This window comes from Odocoileus virginianus, chromosome 12, assembly GCF_023699985.2.
Source record: "Odocoileus virginianus isolate 20LAN1187 ecotype Illinois chromosome 12, Ovbor_1.2, whole genome shotgun sequence".
Taxonomy (NCBI): domain Eukaryota; kingdom Metazoa; phylum Chordata; class Mammalia; order Artiodactyla; family Cervidae; genus Odocoileus; species Odocoileus virginianus.
Genome location: NC_069685.1, coordinates 57,503,445 through 57,518,205, shown reverse-complemented (window position 1 = coordinate 57,518,205; position 14,761 = coordinate 57,503,445). Strand labels below are relative to the sequence as shown.

The window sequence follows — 14,761 nt, the reverse complement described above, 5'->3', positions numbered from 1 at the left end:
CTTCTGTTTAAAGACACCTTATTTAATACACATCTTAGTCTGTATGAGCTACATTGATGGAAAACCTAACTCAAACTAATTCAAGTGATGCTAAAGGAAATCTATTGGCCAGCATAATCAAAGAGTCCATGACACCGCTGAGGCGTGACTGGATCCCATAGCTTAACAGCTGTAGGAGTGAGATCTGACTGTCTCTTCATTCTGCTTCCCTTTGGGTTACCCTCACTCCCAGGCAGATTTTCTCTACCTGGTCAAACCTCACCAAGTTAAGTTTGTCTTATCCCATCTTCAGTCCAATAAAGAAAAAAGAGAAACTCCTTCCTAAGACATTCCAACAAAAGTTGCAGGACTGAGTCTAATTGGCTTGTATTGGGGAACCAATACAACTTTGAATCAGAAGAGGAGAATATGTTGATTGCCCAGACCAGGGTCATGTGACTGCCTCATGGCTGGTAGTTGAGGTCATTCCCATCGGAACCCCATGGGTAAGATAGGAAAAGGATGGTTCACTAAAATATAATTGGAGTGCTGATACCAGGAGAAGGAGGGACAGTTGTCCACTTCCCATCCCCCCATGGAACATTCCATCTTGTGGAGGAGGATTTCTGTGAACTATAGGAGGCTAAGCCCTGAGTTTCTGTATCCCAAGTACTTTAAAATTTCAGAGACGAAAGGGTTCAAGGGGCTATAGAAGGCATCATGGGACTGTGAGAGTTGAACTGGGCCTTGAGGTGTTAAATGGAGGAGCAGGAACATTTCAGAGAATGAAAAAGGCTTCTCAACACCTTACCATCCTGGTAGCTTCTGTTGCATGAACCTTGGGGAGAAAAGTGTGATTCACATCATAAAATGATGGTGGATCACAACTTTTAGAAAGTTCATCAATTACTAGTTCCACCCCATGTACACACACACACACACACACACACACACACACACACACTTTCGTATATTCACTAAAATGAGAGAAAAAGTGAAAGTGAAGTCGTTCAGTCGTGTCTGACTCTGCAACCCCGTCCATGGACTGTAACCTACGAGGTTCCTCCATCCATGGAATTTTCCAGGCAAGAGCACTGGAGTGGGTTGCCATTTCCTTCTCCAGTTCCCACCCAGGGATCGAACCTGGGTCTCCTGCATTGCAGGCAGTCACTTTCTACTATCTGAGCCGCCAGGGAAGCTCCAAAATGGGAGAAGTAAAGTATTAAATATGTGCCCTGTCTGTGGTCCTGAACCATAGCTCGGGCCAAAGCTCTCTTGATGTCTCCCCAACTTTTCTAAGAAGTCCTGGTTCTTATTGGTTCTGATTCAGTTTGGGGGAAAGCCAAATGATGTTGTTAAACCTCAACTTTCCATCTGTAAAATGGACTCAATGATGTCTCTTTGCAAGCATTGTATGAGCCAATGTATGTAAATCATATAGTGTGGTCACTGGCACCCAGTAAATGGTAAATACCAGTAGAGCTGTTATTCTCAGCTATTATATCCTGGAGATGTGACAGGATATAATGGAGACTTCTCCTTATTTAATTCTAACCATGTACTGGACACTATTCTAAACACTTTACAAGTATTAACTCATTTAATCCTTCAACGTCCCTACAAAGTAAATACTGCTATCACTATTATTATGAAGTTTTTCATATGAGGAAACTAAGGCACTGAGAGGTTTAGTAACTATCCTAACATCATACAGCTAGAGAGAGACAGAGTTGAAATTTGAACTGTGGCAACTCAGCATCTTTCAGCCTCTGCACTCCTCTGCCTCCAGTGATGAAGGTCATAGCACCCACCTGCCCAGGTCATTGTGAAGACCAAGGACTTTGTAAATTGCAGAGTGCTCCATCCATTCTTGCTCTGGTGGCTGTTTTCATGGGGACATAGGGGGAGGAACAGGAACTTTGGGGTTCACTTGGGTTCTCCAGCCAGCCCTGACCGAGATTCGTTTTTCTGTTGCTTTCCCCCACTTGGTGTCAGGACAGCAGGAAAGAGGAGTGGATAGAGCCAAGTCTTCAAGATTTATTATTCATGGGAACCAAGAGAAGCTTTTTGTTCTTTCTGACCTGGTCTCAGATTTCTTAGAATCCACATCCCAGGAAGGTAGCATGGCTGGACCATCTGAGGCAAAAACTGTCCTTCCTGGCCAGAGACCCTGTAACCTCTGTTCCTTTGGAGGGTGAGGATTCTGCAAGAGCCCCTGGTGGCACCACGTGAGGGTTTGCCCTGCCCAGCACTGGCCTCTGCTCTCCACTGCTGTGTTTGCCAGTCCAACCTCTCAACAGCCCTATGAAGGAAGGGCTGTTACAGCCCCCATTTTACAGCCTCAAGATAATTGAGGCTCTGAAATGTTAATTAATTTTTTCCGGGCTCACTCAGCTCAAGTTTAGCTGGGGGTTGAATTCAGGTCCATGTTATGCCAAAGCCTGAGCTCTTGGTGGAAGATTCTGCCATGGAATTTGTATCATGTGTGAAAACGACTGTGTTGTGTGTGTGTAGCAGGGGTGTTGGAACTGAAGATGGTTGGTGTGTAGATGCAGTTGAATATGGGGGTGACTGGCATAGATGTGGGAGTGTTGTGGGTGGAGAAAGTGCTGGGGGTGTGGGAGGAGGGGTGGTTAGGAGTGTGTGGAGGGTGTGTGGATGTGTAGTTTGAGTATGAATGGGCATAAGTGCACCAAAGTGTTGTCAATAGGGATGGTAAGTATGTGGCATGGGAGGGAAGGGGGCTGTAGCGTGAGTGTAGGTAGGTGTTGGTGAACTGAAGTAGAGGGTGTGGGTGACAGTGAATGTGAGTGTGTGTTTGTGTGTGTTGAGGTGAGGAGGCAAGCAAAGTTCTTCCTGAGCCCTGATTGCTTCTTCCAAGGATGGAATGACATATGCATTTTTCCAGGGCAGGGCGCATCTGAGACCAGAGTACTGAATCTTTCTGTCTTATAAATGGAAACTGGCCTTGCTTGCTTGATGAGAGAGTCAGACAAGTGAAATGTGAGGAGTTTTGCTCACACATAAGAGGAAAGTCTGTGAACTTGAACCATTCCTTTTCAAATGCAGAAAGAGGCCATTTCGGAAAAGCTCATAGCCCTCTTTACAACAGTCCCAACAAGTAGTTTTGCTGTGTGTGCTTGACCAACTCCAGTGAATGGGAACTCATTACTTCTCAAAGTAGCACATCCTCCTTTTGATACCTCTTATGGTATCAGCTCTAACAAGAGCTGGATTTTGTTTGTTTGTTTTGGTTTGCGGGATTTGGGGCCACACTGTGTGGCTTGTGGGATCTTAGTTCCCCAGCCAGGGTTTGAACCCATATCTCCTGCAGTAGAAGCACTGAGTCCTAACCACTGGACTGCCAGGGAATTCCCAAGAGCTGTTCTTTACCTTATGCCAGACTTTCCCTCACTGTACCTTTCACTTGGTGGTGCCAGATCTAGCTGGGCAGCTGTGTTATATGAGTGGTTGTCCAAAGTAATGGTCAGGAGTATTGGTATCAAGGGAATATACACCTGGATTTATACCTGGATGGCTCCCCCATCGCTGGAGAAGAAACAGGCTACCCACTCCGGTATGCTTGGCCTTCCCTTGTGGCTCAGCGGGTAAAGAATCACCTGCAATGTGGGAGACCTGGGTTTGATCCCTGGGTTGGGAAGATCCCCTGGAGAAGGGAACGGCTACCCACTCCAATATTCTGGCTTGGAGAATTCCATGGACTGTATAGTCCATGGGGTCACAAAATGTCAGACACGATATTTGACTGAGCGACTTTCACTTAAAAGAACAAATAATGTATTATTTGCAACAATAGTCAAGATAACAGAGTGGTCAGAAGGCTCATTTATACAAGACCCAGATCCAGGAATATCTTTGGATTTTCTACCTGCTACCATGTGACCTTGGCAAACCAGGACCTCAGTTTCCTTATCTGTAAAATGGGAGTGCTATGTCTCCTATCTGTGATTTGTGAAAGTGCCCCTCAAATGAGAGGATGCTGTTTTTTTTCAAAGGGATAAATGCCCCTCTCTGTTCTGAGTATTTCATCCCTGAGGCAGAGGAGGAATTAGGGTGACACTTGTGGTCTCTGTAACATGAGGAAAGTTAGCTTAGGGCTGCAAATAAGTCAGTTCCAACTGAGTTTTAATCAGAATGAATGGTATTGCAACTTGAGCCTGAGTGGCAGCCAGAGGCCATTAAGCTAAATTACTTGTTTTAATACACAGACCTGTCTAATCACATTTTCCTGTTTGGGGCTGTGTGTGTCTGTGCAAGTGTGCGCAAGTGCAAAAATCAATCATGAGCTTTTCCTCTTCTCCTTACTCACCACAATGGAGTAGGAGCAGGGATAAACTCGATTAACAACACAACAAAGGCGAGCTTCCACTTTATCAAGGAATCAGGTAAGTGGCTGGGCTATGCAGGGAGCCCTGAAGAGTGTTCTGTTAATAGTGTCTGCCTTTGCATTTTATTGTTCAGTGTTTGGGTGTGTAGACTCGGGGTTCAGAGGGATTCATAACCTAGGGAAAGAGGGAAATGATGGGGGCACCTCCATCTGGCAGGAGACATTTTTCCCCCAGGAAGATCAATTCTGGATGCTCTGCCCTGCTTTCAGTGGTGTCATGTGTTTTCTGCTGTGGACTCATTTTGAATGCATGCACTGTTATGGCTTTTTGGCTGTGTGTCCTTGGACAAATGACCTTACCTCTCTGGGCTTCAGTTTTCTGATCTGTAAAAGTGGGTAACAAAAGCTCCTGTTTTCTAGGATCTTTATGAAGATACAACTAGATATTACACATGAAACACTTAGTGCAGTTACCGGCTCACAGTGAGTCCAGAAAGGATGGGTTAGGTTGTGCTGTGGTAATAGCAATCCTCAACGTTGCAAGGACCAAGACAACAGAACTCTATTTCTCACTCATGCTACCTGGATATGGTGGGTTAGCAGTGGGTGTCTGCTCTGCATTTGTCCTCACATTAGGGACCCAGACTGAGGTGGGAGCTCCATGCTCATACATCTACGATTGTCAAGACAGGAAAAGGGGAAAGCGGTGACGTGAGCCCTTGCTTTAGTTTCCACCTGGATTTTTTTTTCTTTCGGCCAAAACAGTTTGTGTTCCAGCTTTCCAGGAAGAGGGAAGAGCAATCCTATCGCATTGTGGGAAGTCAGAAATATTTAGTTATCAGCATTAATGACAACCATTATGATCTAGTCACTAAGTTGTATCCGACTCTTGCAACCCCATGGACTGTAGTCTGCCAGGCTCCTCTGTCCATGGGGTTCTCCAGGCAAGCATACTGGAGTGGGTTGCCATTTCCTTCTCCATAGCACTCTCAAGTAACCCTTGTGTTAGTACAATTATATTGCTCTTATCATAATAACAGAATGCATTTTGTTGTTGTTTTTATTTCCATCATTCATTATCATGCTTCACATACTTAATCTGGCTTCAAGAATCCTGAGGCTTTTCCTACTCATGCCAAAGCTGGGTTCCCATTTCTTTAAGAAAACATAGCTGATATTTTTATTAATAATAACATAAATAAATGATAGTTCCCACTTACAAGAAGATGACTTGTGTCAGGCCTCATCTCATTTAATCTTCACAATTCTATTTTGAGATGGGTCCTGTTATTGTCCCCACTTTACAGATGAGGAAACAGGGTCAGGAAGGTGAATACACTTGTCAGGCTCATAAATGGCAGAATGGACTTGGCCCCCCCACCTCATACCCTAAGTCACCTTGCTGAACTGTCTGCTAAGAATATGTGGTCTTAGCCTCTGGATCTTTAACTGGAAGCAGGGGTTGTCTGCGTGGAGAGTGCTGGAGACACTATGCACTGTCCTTGTTGACCCACAGAAACAGGGGTTCATCACTGGGACCTATTCACTCTTTTCTGTTTTCCCCTTTTCCCAGCCTTACAGTCACCCCAGGCTCCATCCCCCTGAATGTCTCCATTCCTTAAATACTCCATGTCCATTGAAGCCTCTGAGCATTTGCTCACTCTATTCCCTCATCCTTTCCTCCAGTCTTCATGTTTTGCATACTCCAGCTCATCCTTCAGGGAGCAGTCCCAGTCTTACCCGTTTGGGGAAGGACCCACCCCACCCCCACCCCCAGACAGAGCCAATCCTGTCTGCTTCCATGGCATTTTGTACATTAATGAATCTAAACATTTTCTAGACACACACAATGCAGTCCATTTGGAGGAGGGAGGAAATTAGTCTTTGTTTTTAATTAATGCCAGTTCTCTCATCCTAGCTTTTAATACTGGCACCTCATTTGTCTATTAAGTACTTAGTTTTGCTTTTAATTAGTGCTGTTTATTGTCACTGAATTTTAATTGTCAGTGCAGGGTCTCAGCAGGCCTTGGTGAGGATACATAGCAAATGTTTCTTGTCCTCTTGCATAACCTCAGCTTGGGTGGCAGTGCCTCTGAAGTAAACAGGGAGGGGGGGCATTTCTGGACGGGCGGTGGATGAAGATGGGTGTTTTTTTCCCAGACTTCAGCCAATTCTGGTTTTCTTTGAGATCCCCATTTGCTCCAAGGTAGCTGGTTTATAAAGACACATAAAGAGAGGTTAGGAGGGTTCTAATGACAGAAATTCAATTCAAATTTGACTTCAGGAGAAAAAAAAATAGGAGCATATTTGTTCATATGTTCAACATATGGTAGCCAAAACAGACCATGAGGGATTCAGGTGTGGCTGGATCCAGCATTCCAACAGCATCATCAGGAACCAGTCACTCTCCATCTCTTAACTCCACTTTCATCCCTTGACAGACCTTTCCTATCTGGTGCCAAAAAGTGACCAATAGCAGCTCCGGGCTTCTTTTCTACCAGTTTAGCAATCACAATGGAAAAAGAATGCTTCTTTCCACATATTTCCAACAAGTCTTAGGGCATACCTTTACTGGTCCAGACTGGGACATGTGCCTATCCCTGAGCCCATGGGGCATATAATACACTGATTGGTTAGAGATGGATCTTTGGTCCACCTTTAGGGACCAGGTTTGGGTAATCTCCATCCGAGCCATGCAGATTGATAGGAGAGGGGGGTGGTTTCCCAAAGGAAAATTGGGGGTGCTGTTACTTAAAAAAAAAAAAAAAGGGATAAGTGATGGACAGGAAAAAGCAAGAAATCTCTACCCCAGGTATCCACTGCAGTGTCTCACTCGGGCCTAAAAAACACCTAGAAATTAGACATGTGTTCTTCTCCCCAGCCCCACGCTCAAGTAACACTAACAATGACCTCTTTGCTCAAAAAGTATTTTATCTTACCAGGCCTCTGCACGTGTATTAACCCTTTGGCTCTTCCCAAAAACCCTGTGAAGTTGGCATGACAAAGATGGGAATTTTTACACCCTCATTTTAATCAGATGCAGAAACTGAGGCCCAGAATGACTAAATGAGATGCCAGGAAATGAATAGGGGAGCTAAGGTCAGATCCCAGACTTTGGGTCCAAGGCCAGGAATTGTTCCATAACATGGGCTGCTCCATCAGCCAGATCTTACTGCATAACAAAGCAACCCACAAATGAGTGAATTAGGACAACAGCTATTTATTTATCTCAAGATTGTTTAGAGTCAGCCACTGGGTTGAGTTCACCTGGTTGGTTCTTCTGGTCTAGGCCAGACTTGGGTGATCTTGGCTGGGCTTGTTCACTTCTGTGGTTAGCTCGTACGTTAGCTGAGACTGGCTAGTTTATGATGGAGCAGCTGCATAGGCTAGGACAATTGTGGCCCCTTACAACGTGGTCTCTGCAAATTGCCAGAGTTGTAGAGCAGTGCGGGATGAGTTCTGTGCCTACCTTAAAAACCCATAAAATGGATTTTTTTAAAAAACCCATAAAATCCTGTGGGATTTTTTGAGGGCTTATGGCAGGAACCATCTGTTATTGTGATATGGTGATGGGAGAACCCTGGGGAGATGACAGTGAATTTGCTTTGTTTCAAGGCTGGCAGCACAGAGATGCCTTCATCTGGAGCATCTCTCAGACTTGTTTCTGTCTTCATCTTGGACACCAACCAGCTCAGCATGGAAGGAGTCAAAGAGTTGTCATTCCAGATTTGGCCAGGTTCAGGGGAGGCTGGGGATGACCCAACTGGTTCTAGAAGCAGAGAGAAGCCAGCAGCAGCCTGCACCCCCTGGATGAAACTGGGGTAAAGGATGCTGGGGCTCTGAGAGAGTGGAATGGCAAGACTTGCAGGCAGGTGGAGGCATGCTCAGCTCTGTCAAGTACAGTAGGCAGGGCAAGAGACCACCGTCTTTCTCTCACTGGACCGAGTGTCCTTGCCATGGCAAAGGTATGTAGGAACCATGCTGCTGCTTCTGCTGCTAAGTCGCTTCAGTCGTGTCCGACTCTATGCGACCCCACAGACGGCAGCCCACCAGGCTCCTCCATCCCTGGGATTCTCCAGGCAAGAGTACTGGAGTGGGTTGCCGTTGCCTTCTCTGGTAGGAACCATGAGTGCCTGTCAAATAATCAAAGCTGGATGCGTGGTTGAGACAGAATAGGATATATTCAGTTCACTTCTCAAAGTCCTTCTGTGGCTCCTACATCACTCAGAGTAGAAGCTTAAGTGGTCCTGATGATCTGAGGTCCACCCCACCCCCCCACCACGACCTCCACTGCTGCTTCAGCTCCCACTCATCTCCCCCTTGCTCACTCCACTCCGGCCACTCTGCCCTCCTTATCATTTCTCCAGCTAACCAGGTACACACCCACCCTGGGGCCTTGATACTTGCTTTCCCCCTCCACTTAGAATGCTCCGCCACAAGATAGCCACATGGCTCAGTCCATTACCCACTTCAGGTCTTTGCTCAAATATAATTTCTCAGTGAGCCTCCGCCTTTTTTTTTTTTTTAAGCACATCGCACAGCTTGTGGAATCTTAGTTCCCCAACTAGGGATAGAACCCAGGCCCCTGGTAGTGATAACGCTAACCACTGGACCACCAGGGAATTCCCTAGATCACTTATTTAAAATCAAACTTCCCTCTCATTCACCAACCCTCCTTTGTTTTTCTTTAAAGTGCTCAATCACCAGCTGACATGCTTTCATTTGACTTACTGTTTCCCCACTAGAAGGGAAGCTCCATGAGGACAAAGATTTTCCTTTTTAATTTGTTTTAATGCCATATCCCTAGTGCCTAGACCAGTGTCTGCCACAGAGTAATAGATGTTCTGTAAATTTCTTTTATTCTTCCCGTTTCTCAAGAGAAGCTGGAAATTTGTATTTTTAATAAAATCCTGTGCCTTTAAAATACTGGCTTACTCTTACTTTTAAAAACTATTGCATTGGCCAAACAAAACATACCTTCAGCCTAGATGCTGTCAGTGAAGTCCCCCCAGCCCCACTTCACTCCTGTTTGGAGCCCTTGGTGTAAGTTGCATATCCCATCCCATCAGGCAGTCTGAGTGATTCTGCCCCCCTCCCTCCACCCTGGATTCCTAATTGAGTAGAGGTAGGATGGACTCGGGGAAAGGAACAGGGCAGGAAAAAGAGACACAGAGATGGAACCGATTTGGCACCATCCAAGCTGGTGGCTGCAGGTTCTACTGTGAAGCATCTGGTTTAATTCCAGCTCTGTGGGGCTGGGAGACTGACTGTGGCATTGAACTCCACGCAGACAGCTGCAACCCATGCTGCGTCCCTGCAGTGCCCTGAAGGGCCACGTGCAGGGCTGCCACCAGCCCAGCCCAGCCACGCTGCATCACGCTTAGACACCTGCTGTGACTCTGAAGCTTAATGGACGGTCAGGGTTTTTTGTTGTTGTTGTTGTTTTTTGTCAGTTCAACTAAACCCAGCAGAAGACCTTGGAGATTCTGGGAAATGGAGGCACAGTTCCTTAACAAACCGTGCTGATGGGAGCCAGGGGAGAAGTAGGTAGAACAAAATGCAGAGGGAGAAAGGCAGGGTTCTGGAGTCTTTTCTGGGCTTGGCACTGGGTCTTTGAGTCATTTTAAAATGCAGGTGATTTAAAGATTAGTACCAAGCTGTGGAGGTGAGCAGATCTGGAACAAGGCCTGGCTCTGTCACTTACATGCAGATTTACTGAGTACCTTCCGCACTCACTGAGCTCTAGGACTTGTGTGGAGATTCATTGAACATCTACTGTATACCACACTCCTGCAAAGTGAAAACGTAAGGCCCCTTGTTCAAATACCATAAAACATTTTGAGATGATGACAGCAAAGCATTAAGCCAAGTGTGGGCTCTTCTAAGGACGGGGTCATTCTGAGTTCAGGGTCCTTCTAGACATGGGTCCCTGTGCGACTATACAGGCCAAAGCTTCATGAAGTTGGTTCCACATGCACTGGAGTCACTGCTGAACAAATACAGACCCAGACCCATAATATCTGTCATGGATATTATGGAATAGGTGGGGAAACAAACAGTGAATAAGTAAAGAAAAAATAATAATTACATATCTTGATAAATATTATAGAGGAAACAAACAGTGAGAATTAAGTAAGGAGTGAGAGGAGGTGACTTAGAGGGTGTAGTCTGTGAAGGCTTCTTGGAGGAGGTGACATTTGAGCAGAGAGCAGCAGAGCATGAGCAGAAACCCTCTATGCAAGAGTAAGAGGAAGAAGCTATCAAGGCAAAGGCAAACTACTCAGCAAAGGCAAACACTTGGCAGCTGGAAAAGCCAGCATGACTGGCATGGTCCAAGATCTAGGAACAGTAGCAGGTAGAAGATCATGACAGTTCTTTGAGGTCACGGAGAGTCTTAAATCTTATATGCATTGGACAGCCAATAAATTGAAGTAATTTATTATTTAAAAATTATCTTTTGAAAAGACATTTATTTTTGAATAGCTAAAGTATCTTCATGGTTGCAAATACAAAGGGATATCATGTGACAGTTCTTCCCATCTCAGGCCCAACCTCCCAGGCTCCCTCCATAGAGGCCAATGGTATTGTCCGTTTCTTGTGTGTTCTTTTCAGAGATGCTTTATGCATATACAACCTAAACATGCACATTATCCTACTTTCCCTGTTTACACAATAGTGTTCTCGGACAGTGTTCTATGTCTTGGCCTGGCCACTAGACAAGTAATCTTGGTGATCAGTCCATATCTGTCTTAAATTCTCATTATTCTTTGCAGCTGTGAAGCCCTCCACCATACAGATGCACCAGCATCCTGCTAGCCAGTGCTTGTTATTAGGCATTTAGATTGCTTCCTTGAAGGGCTTCAAGAAGGTCCTTGGGAAGTCCACTTAAACTCTCTGTGACTCAGTTACTCATCTGTGAAATGGGATATGGACATTTACCTCCTAAATCTATTTTGAGGATTGTTGTTGTTCAGTCGCTATGTCGTGTCCAACTCTTTGCGACCCCATGAACTGCAGCACAGCAGGCTTCCCTTTCCTTCACTATTTCCTGGAGTTTGCCCAAACTCATGTCCATTGAGTCAGTGATACCATCCATCCATCTCATCCTCTTCTGCCTCCTTCTCCTCCTACCTTCAGTCTTTCCCAGCATCAGGGTCTTTTCCAATGAGTTGGCTCTTTGCATCAGGTGGCTAAAGTTTGGAGCTTCAGCTTCAGCATCAGTCCTTCCAGTGAATATTTAGGGTTGATTTCCTTTAAGATTGACTGGTTTGATCTCCTTGCTATCCAAGGGACTCTCAAGAGTCTTCTCCAGCCCCACAATTCGAAAGCATCAATTTTTCGGCACTCAGCCCTCTTTGTGGTCCATCTCTCACATCCATACATGACTACTGGAAAAACCATAGCTTTGACTATGCGGACTTTTTGAGGATTAAATGAGATAAAATCTGAAAGGCAGTTAGCAGGTACCAAACCCTTGATATTTGAACTAGTGATTGTTGCTGTTGTTTCTTTCATTCCTTGGCGCTCACAACAGGGCTGTGGTGTAGACCCTTTGCTGTTGGTACCCAGCAGAGAGCTAAGCCTCTGGCTTCCAGGGAAGGTAATTATTTTATGCTTTCTGAACTTGCCGCTGCCTCACTAGATTTAAGCCAGGGCTTTGGCTCTAACAGAGCATGTCATCTCCAGGCTGGGTGGACAGGTGTCTGTTCCTAGCATCAGAATTTGGAGATCAAAGTTCCTGAGCGGAGACTGTGTATCACCCATCCCATCCCCTCATCCCCGCCTCCTGGGATCCTCCAAGGACACTGTTGCATCTTGTTTCAGGAGGCAATGCATTCAAATGAACGCTTGGCTGTTCCGGTCAAGGGCAGCCGAGGAAGCTCATTACTGAGGACTGATGCTCTCGGTACCCAGCAGGGACCAGAGGACCCCAGGGGGCCTGGGCATCCTCATTCAGCTCTTGGCACAGGCAGTAATGAGAAGTTAAGGTTTTTTTCAGCATATTTCCTTCGCAACAGGAGTCATCGCTCCTTTTTCTGTTTTCAGAGTGGAAACAATAAAACGGTCATATTATTCTAGGAAGATTATGTTAACCACCTGGGAGCAGATGAAATGGCTTTTCTGTAAAGGGTCTTTCCTCTCCTGTGTCCAACCATCAGAGCCCTCCACCCCTACCCCACCCACGTGAATATTTAATAATTGCACTGGTTGCAGAATAGGAAAGACAGTTCTCTCCCTGTTCCCCTCCCAACTGTTCATCTATTCATCTTCCTAGGGAAAAGGACTGTGATGTAACAAGAGCTTCAGCGAAATCAGGACCCACTGGACCCCATGACCTACCTTCCAAAACTTTTTAAAACAATAAATTAAATGTGATCTCCATAGTCTCTTTCCCTTTCCTCTTTGGCTATACCTGGGGGAGCAGGGAGGAGTGGAGGTCCAGAAAGAACACAAGTTCGCCTAAGTTCAGCTGGACTTGCTTAGCATTGGTGAAGACTCATTCACGCATTCAATAATTATTTACTAAATGCCTTTTCCATGCCAGGAGCTATGCTGGGTATTGGAGATTAAACAGAGAACAAAACAGGAAGAGTTCTGCAAGAGGCTTACATTTTAGTGGGAGATTCCAACTGTTTTCACAAACTGTGGTTTGTGTCTGTGACCATCTCCCCGGTCACTGTGTAGAGCATAGCCTGAGGTGGGCCAAGAGCAGAAGCAGGGAGACACTGAAGAGGCGCCTGTAGTAAGGCAGGCTGGGGCAGCAGAGATTTGGATCAGCACATAAGCAAATTGGGCAGCAAATATCGGGAAGATTCTGGCTCTATGACAATCAAGCCATGACTTTCTGATGGCTTGGGTGTAGAGTATTAAAAAGAAAGCAAGCCAGGGATGACTGTAACATTTGAGACCTCAAAACTCTGAGAGATGGGTTTTGCTTTTTTTTTTTAACCTACCCAAGGCCTAGTTGACTAGCACATGAGCCAGATGCCATCCTCTAGTAGAAATATCCTGGATTGGAGTTGAGAGCTCTTCCTCTTGGGCTTCCCAGGTAGCTCTAGTGTTAAAGAGCCCACCTGCAGGAGGCAAAAGAGATGCACATTTGATCCCTGGGTGGGGAAGATCCCCTGGAGGAGAGCGTGGCAACCCTCCAGTATTCTTGGCAATAGTCTGGTGTCCTTGCCTGGAGAATCCCCACAGATAGAGGAATCTGGCGGCTACAGTCCACGGCAGGCGGGGGCAGAGAGTTGGAAACAACTAAAGCGACTTAGCCTGCACATACGCACCCTTCCTCTTGCATCAAAAATGAATGGGAGGAACACAGATTAAAGGGAAAGAGTTCTTCATTCTGATCATTTCTGCCAAAAGAGGGCTGTGACAGTGTCCCTCTTGGTCCTGAAGGCCCCGTCTGGAGAGTGGGGAAGCTGGGTGAGGCTCTGTTTCCTCCCATGCCCCTCAGACATAGATAAGGGCCCTGATAAGTAAGGAGTGACTGAATGACTGTTTGCATGATGACCTTTCTGGACTGATGTTTTCCAGGAGTTCTGGGCTTCGGCCATGACTGACACCGTGTTCAGCAGCAGCTCAAGCCGTTGGATGTATCCCAGTGACCGACCCCTGCAATCAAAGTAAGTCACTGGGTCCTGGAAGTCTTCTGCTTAGGGGCAATGAGGTCCTGATCTACACTTGAAGGAGGAGAGGAGTAGTAGGGAAAAAAAGAGAACTTCCATCCCTGGGGTGGGGGAAAAAAGAAGCTGGTGGGAGTTCTGTCATGGAAACTCCTCCACTGATTTTACTACTTTGAAAGGTTGGAGTAACAAGATGAAACTCGGAGCTCCATGCCCTAAATGAAAGGTGGTCTGGTGAAATGGAAAGAGCACTAACCTGTTGATTAGAATCAGGCTTGATTCTGGTCCTAAATCTGAACTAATCTACTGGGTGAGTCTATTTCCCTTCTTTGGGCCTCACTTTATTATCAATTAAATAAGGAAGTTGGACTCAATCAGAGGTTGCAAACTGACAGGCCACCAGCTGACTCTGACTTGCAGAAATGTATTCTTTAGTTTTGGCCTGATCATTTAAAAATTGGGAAATTCACATAAAAATAACTTCACATTCTGTATTAAATAATTACTATACCTGAATCGGTAGTGTATTGGCTCTGTACCATGCTGGCTCCTTAGAGCTGTTGTTAAATTTGCAGGAATTTTGCAAGCCGATTGTTAAATGTAACTGTTATTAAAAATTAAGTTGTATAGTTTTATAATTAAATTATATTAGGCAAGGATAGTGAATACTCAACATTAATAATTTCTTACTTATTTTACTACATTTTGCTATTCTCTGTGTTACTTGTTTTCTGTGATACTTGTATAGTGAAATACTGTATATTAGTATGCTACTGCATGTTTCTCCCAGCTTTGCATTTAGTGATAT

The 14,761-nt window shown here is 45.4% G+C and overlaps 1 protein-coding gene across 8 annotated transcripts in view; it reads left to right on the top strand.

Annotated features, from left to right (window-relative positions):
- The window catches only part of RPH3A (rabphilin 3A), a 265,161-nt gene that overhangs the window by 189,416 nt on the left and 60,984 nt on the right, over positions 1 to 14,761 (top strand). For 7 of the 8 annotated variants that reach the window (XM_020904183.2, XM_070475355.1, XM_070475357.1 and 4 more), the window contains one exon: positions 13,865 to 13,953. In XM_020904183.2, the coding sequence (XP_020759842.1) occupies positions 13,883 to 13,953 (71 nt within the window). In that variant the 5' untranslated portion in view covers positions 13,865 to 13,882. Of the gene's footprint in view, positions 1 to 4,322; positions 4,386 to 13,864; positions 13,954 to 14,761 lie in introns of those variants that run through there. The other variant, XM_020904184.2, reaches the window with a different exon arrangement.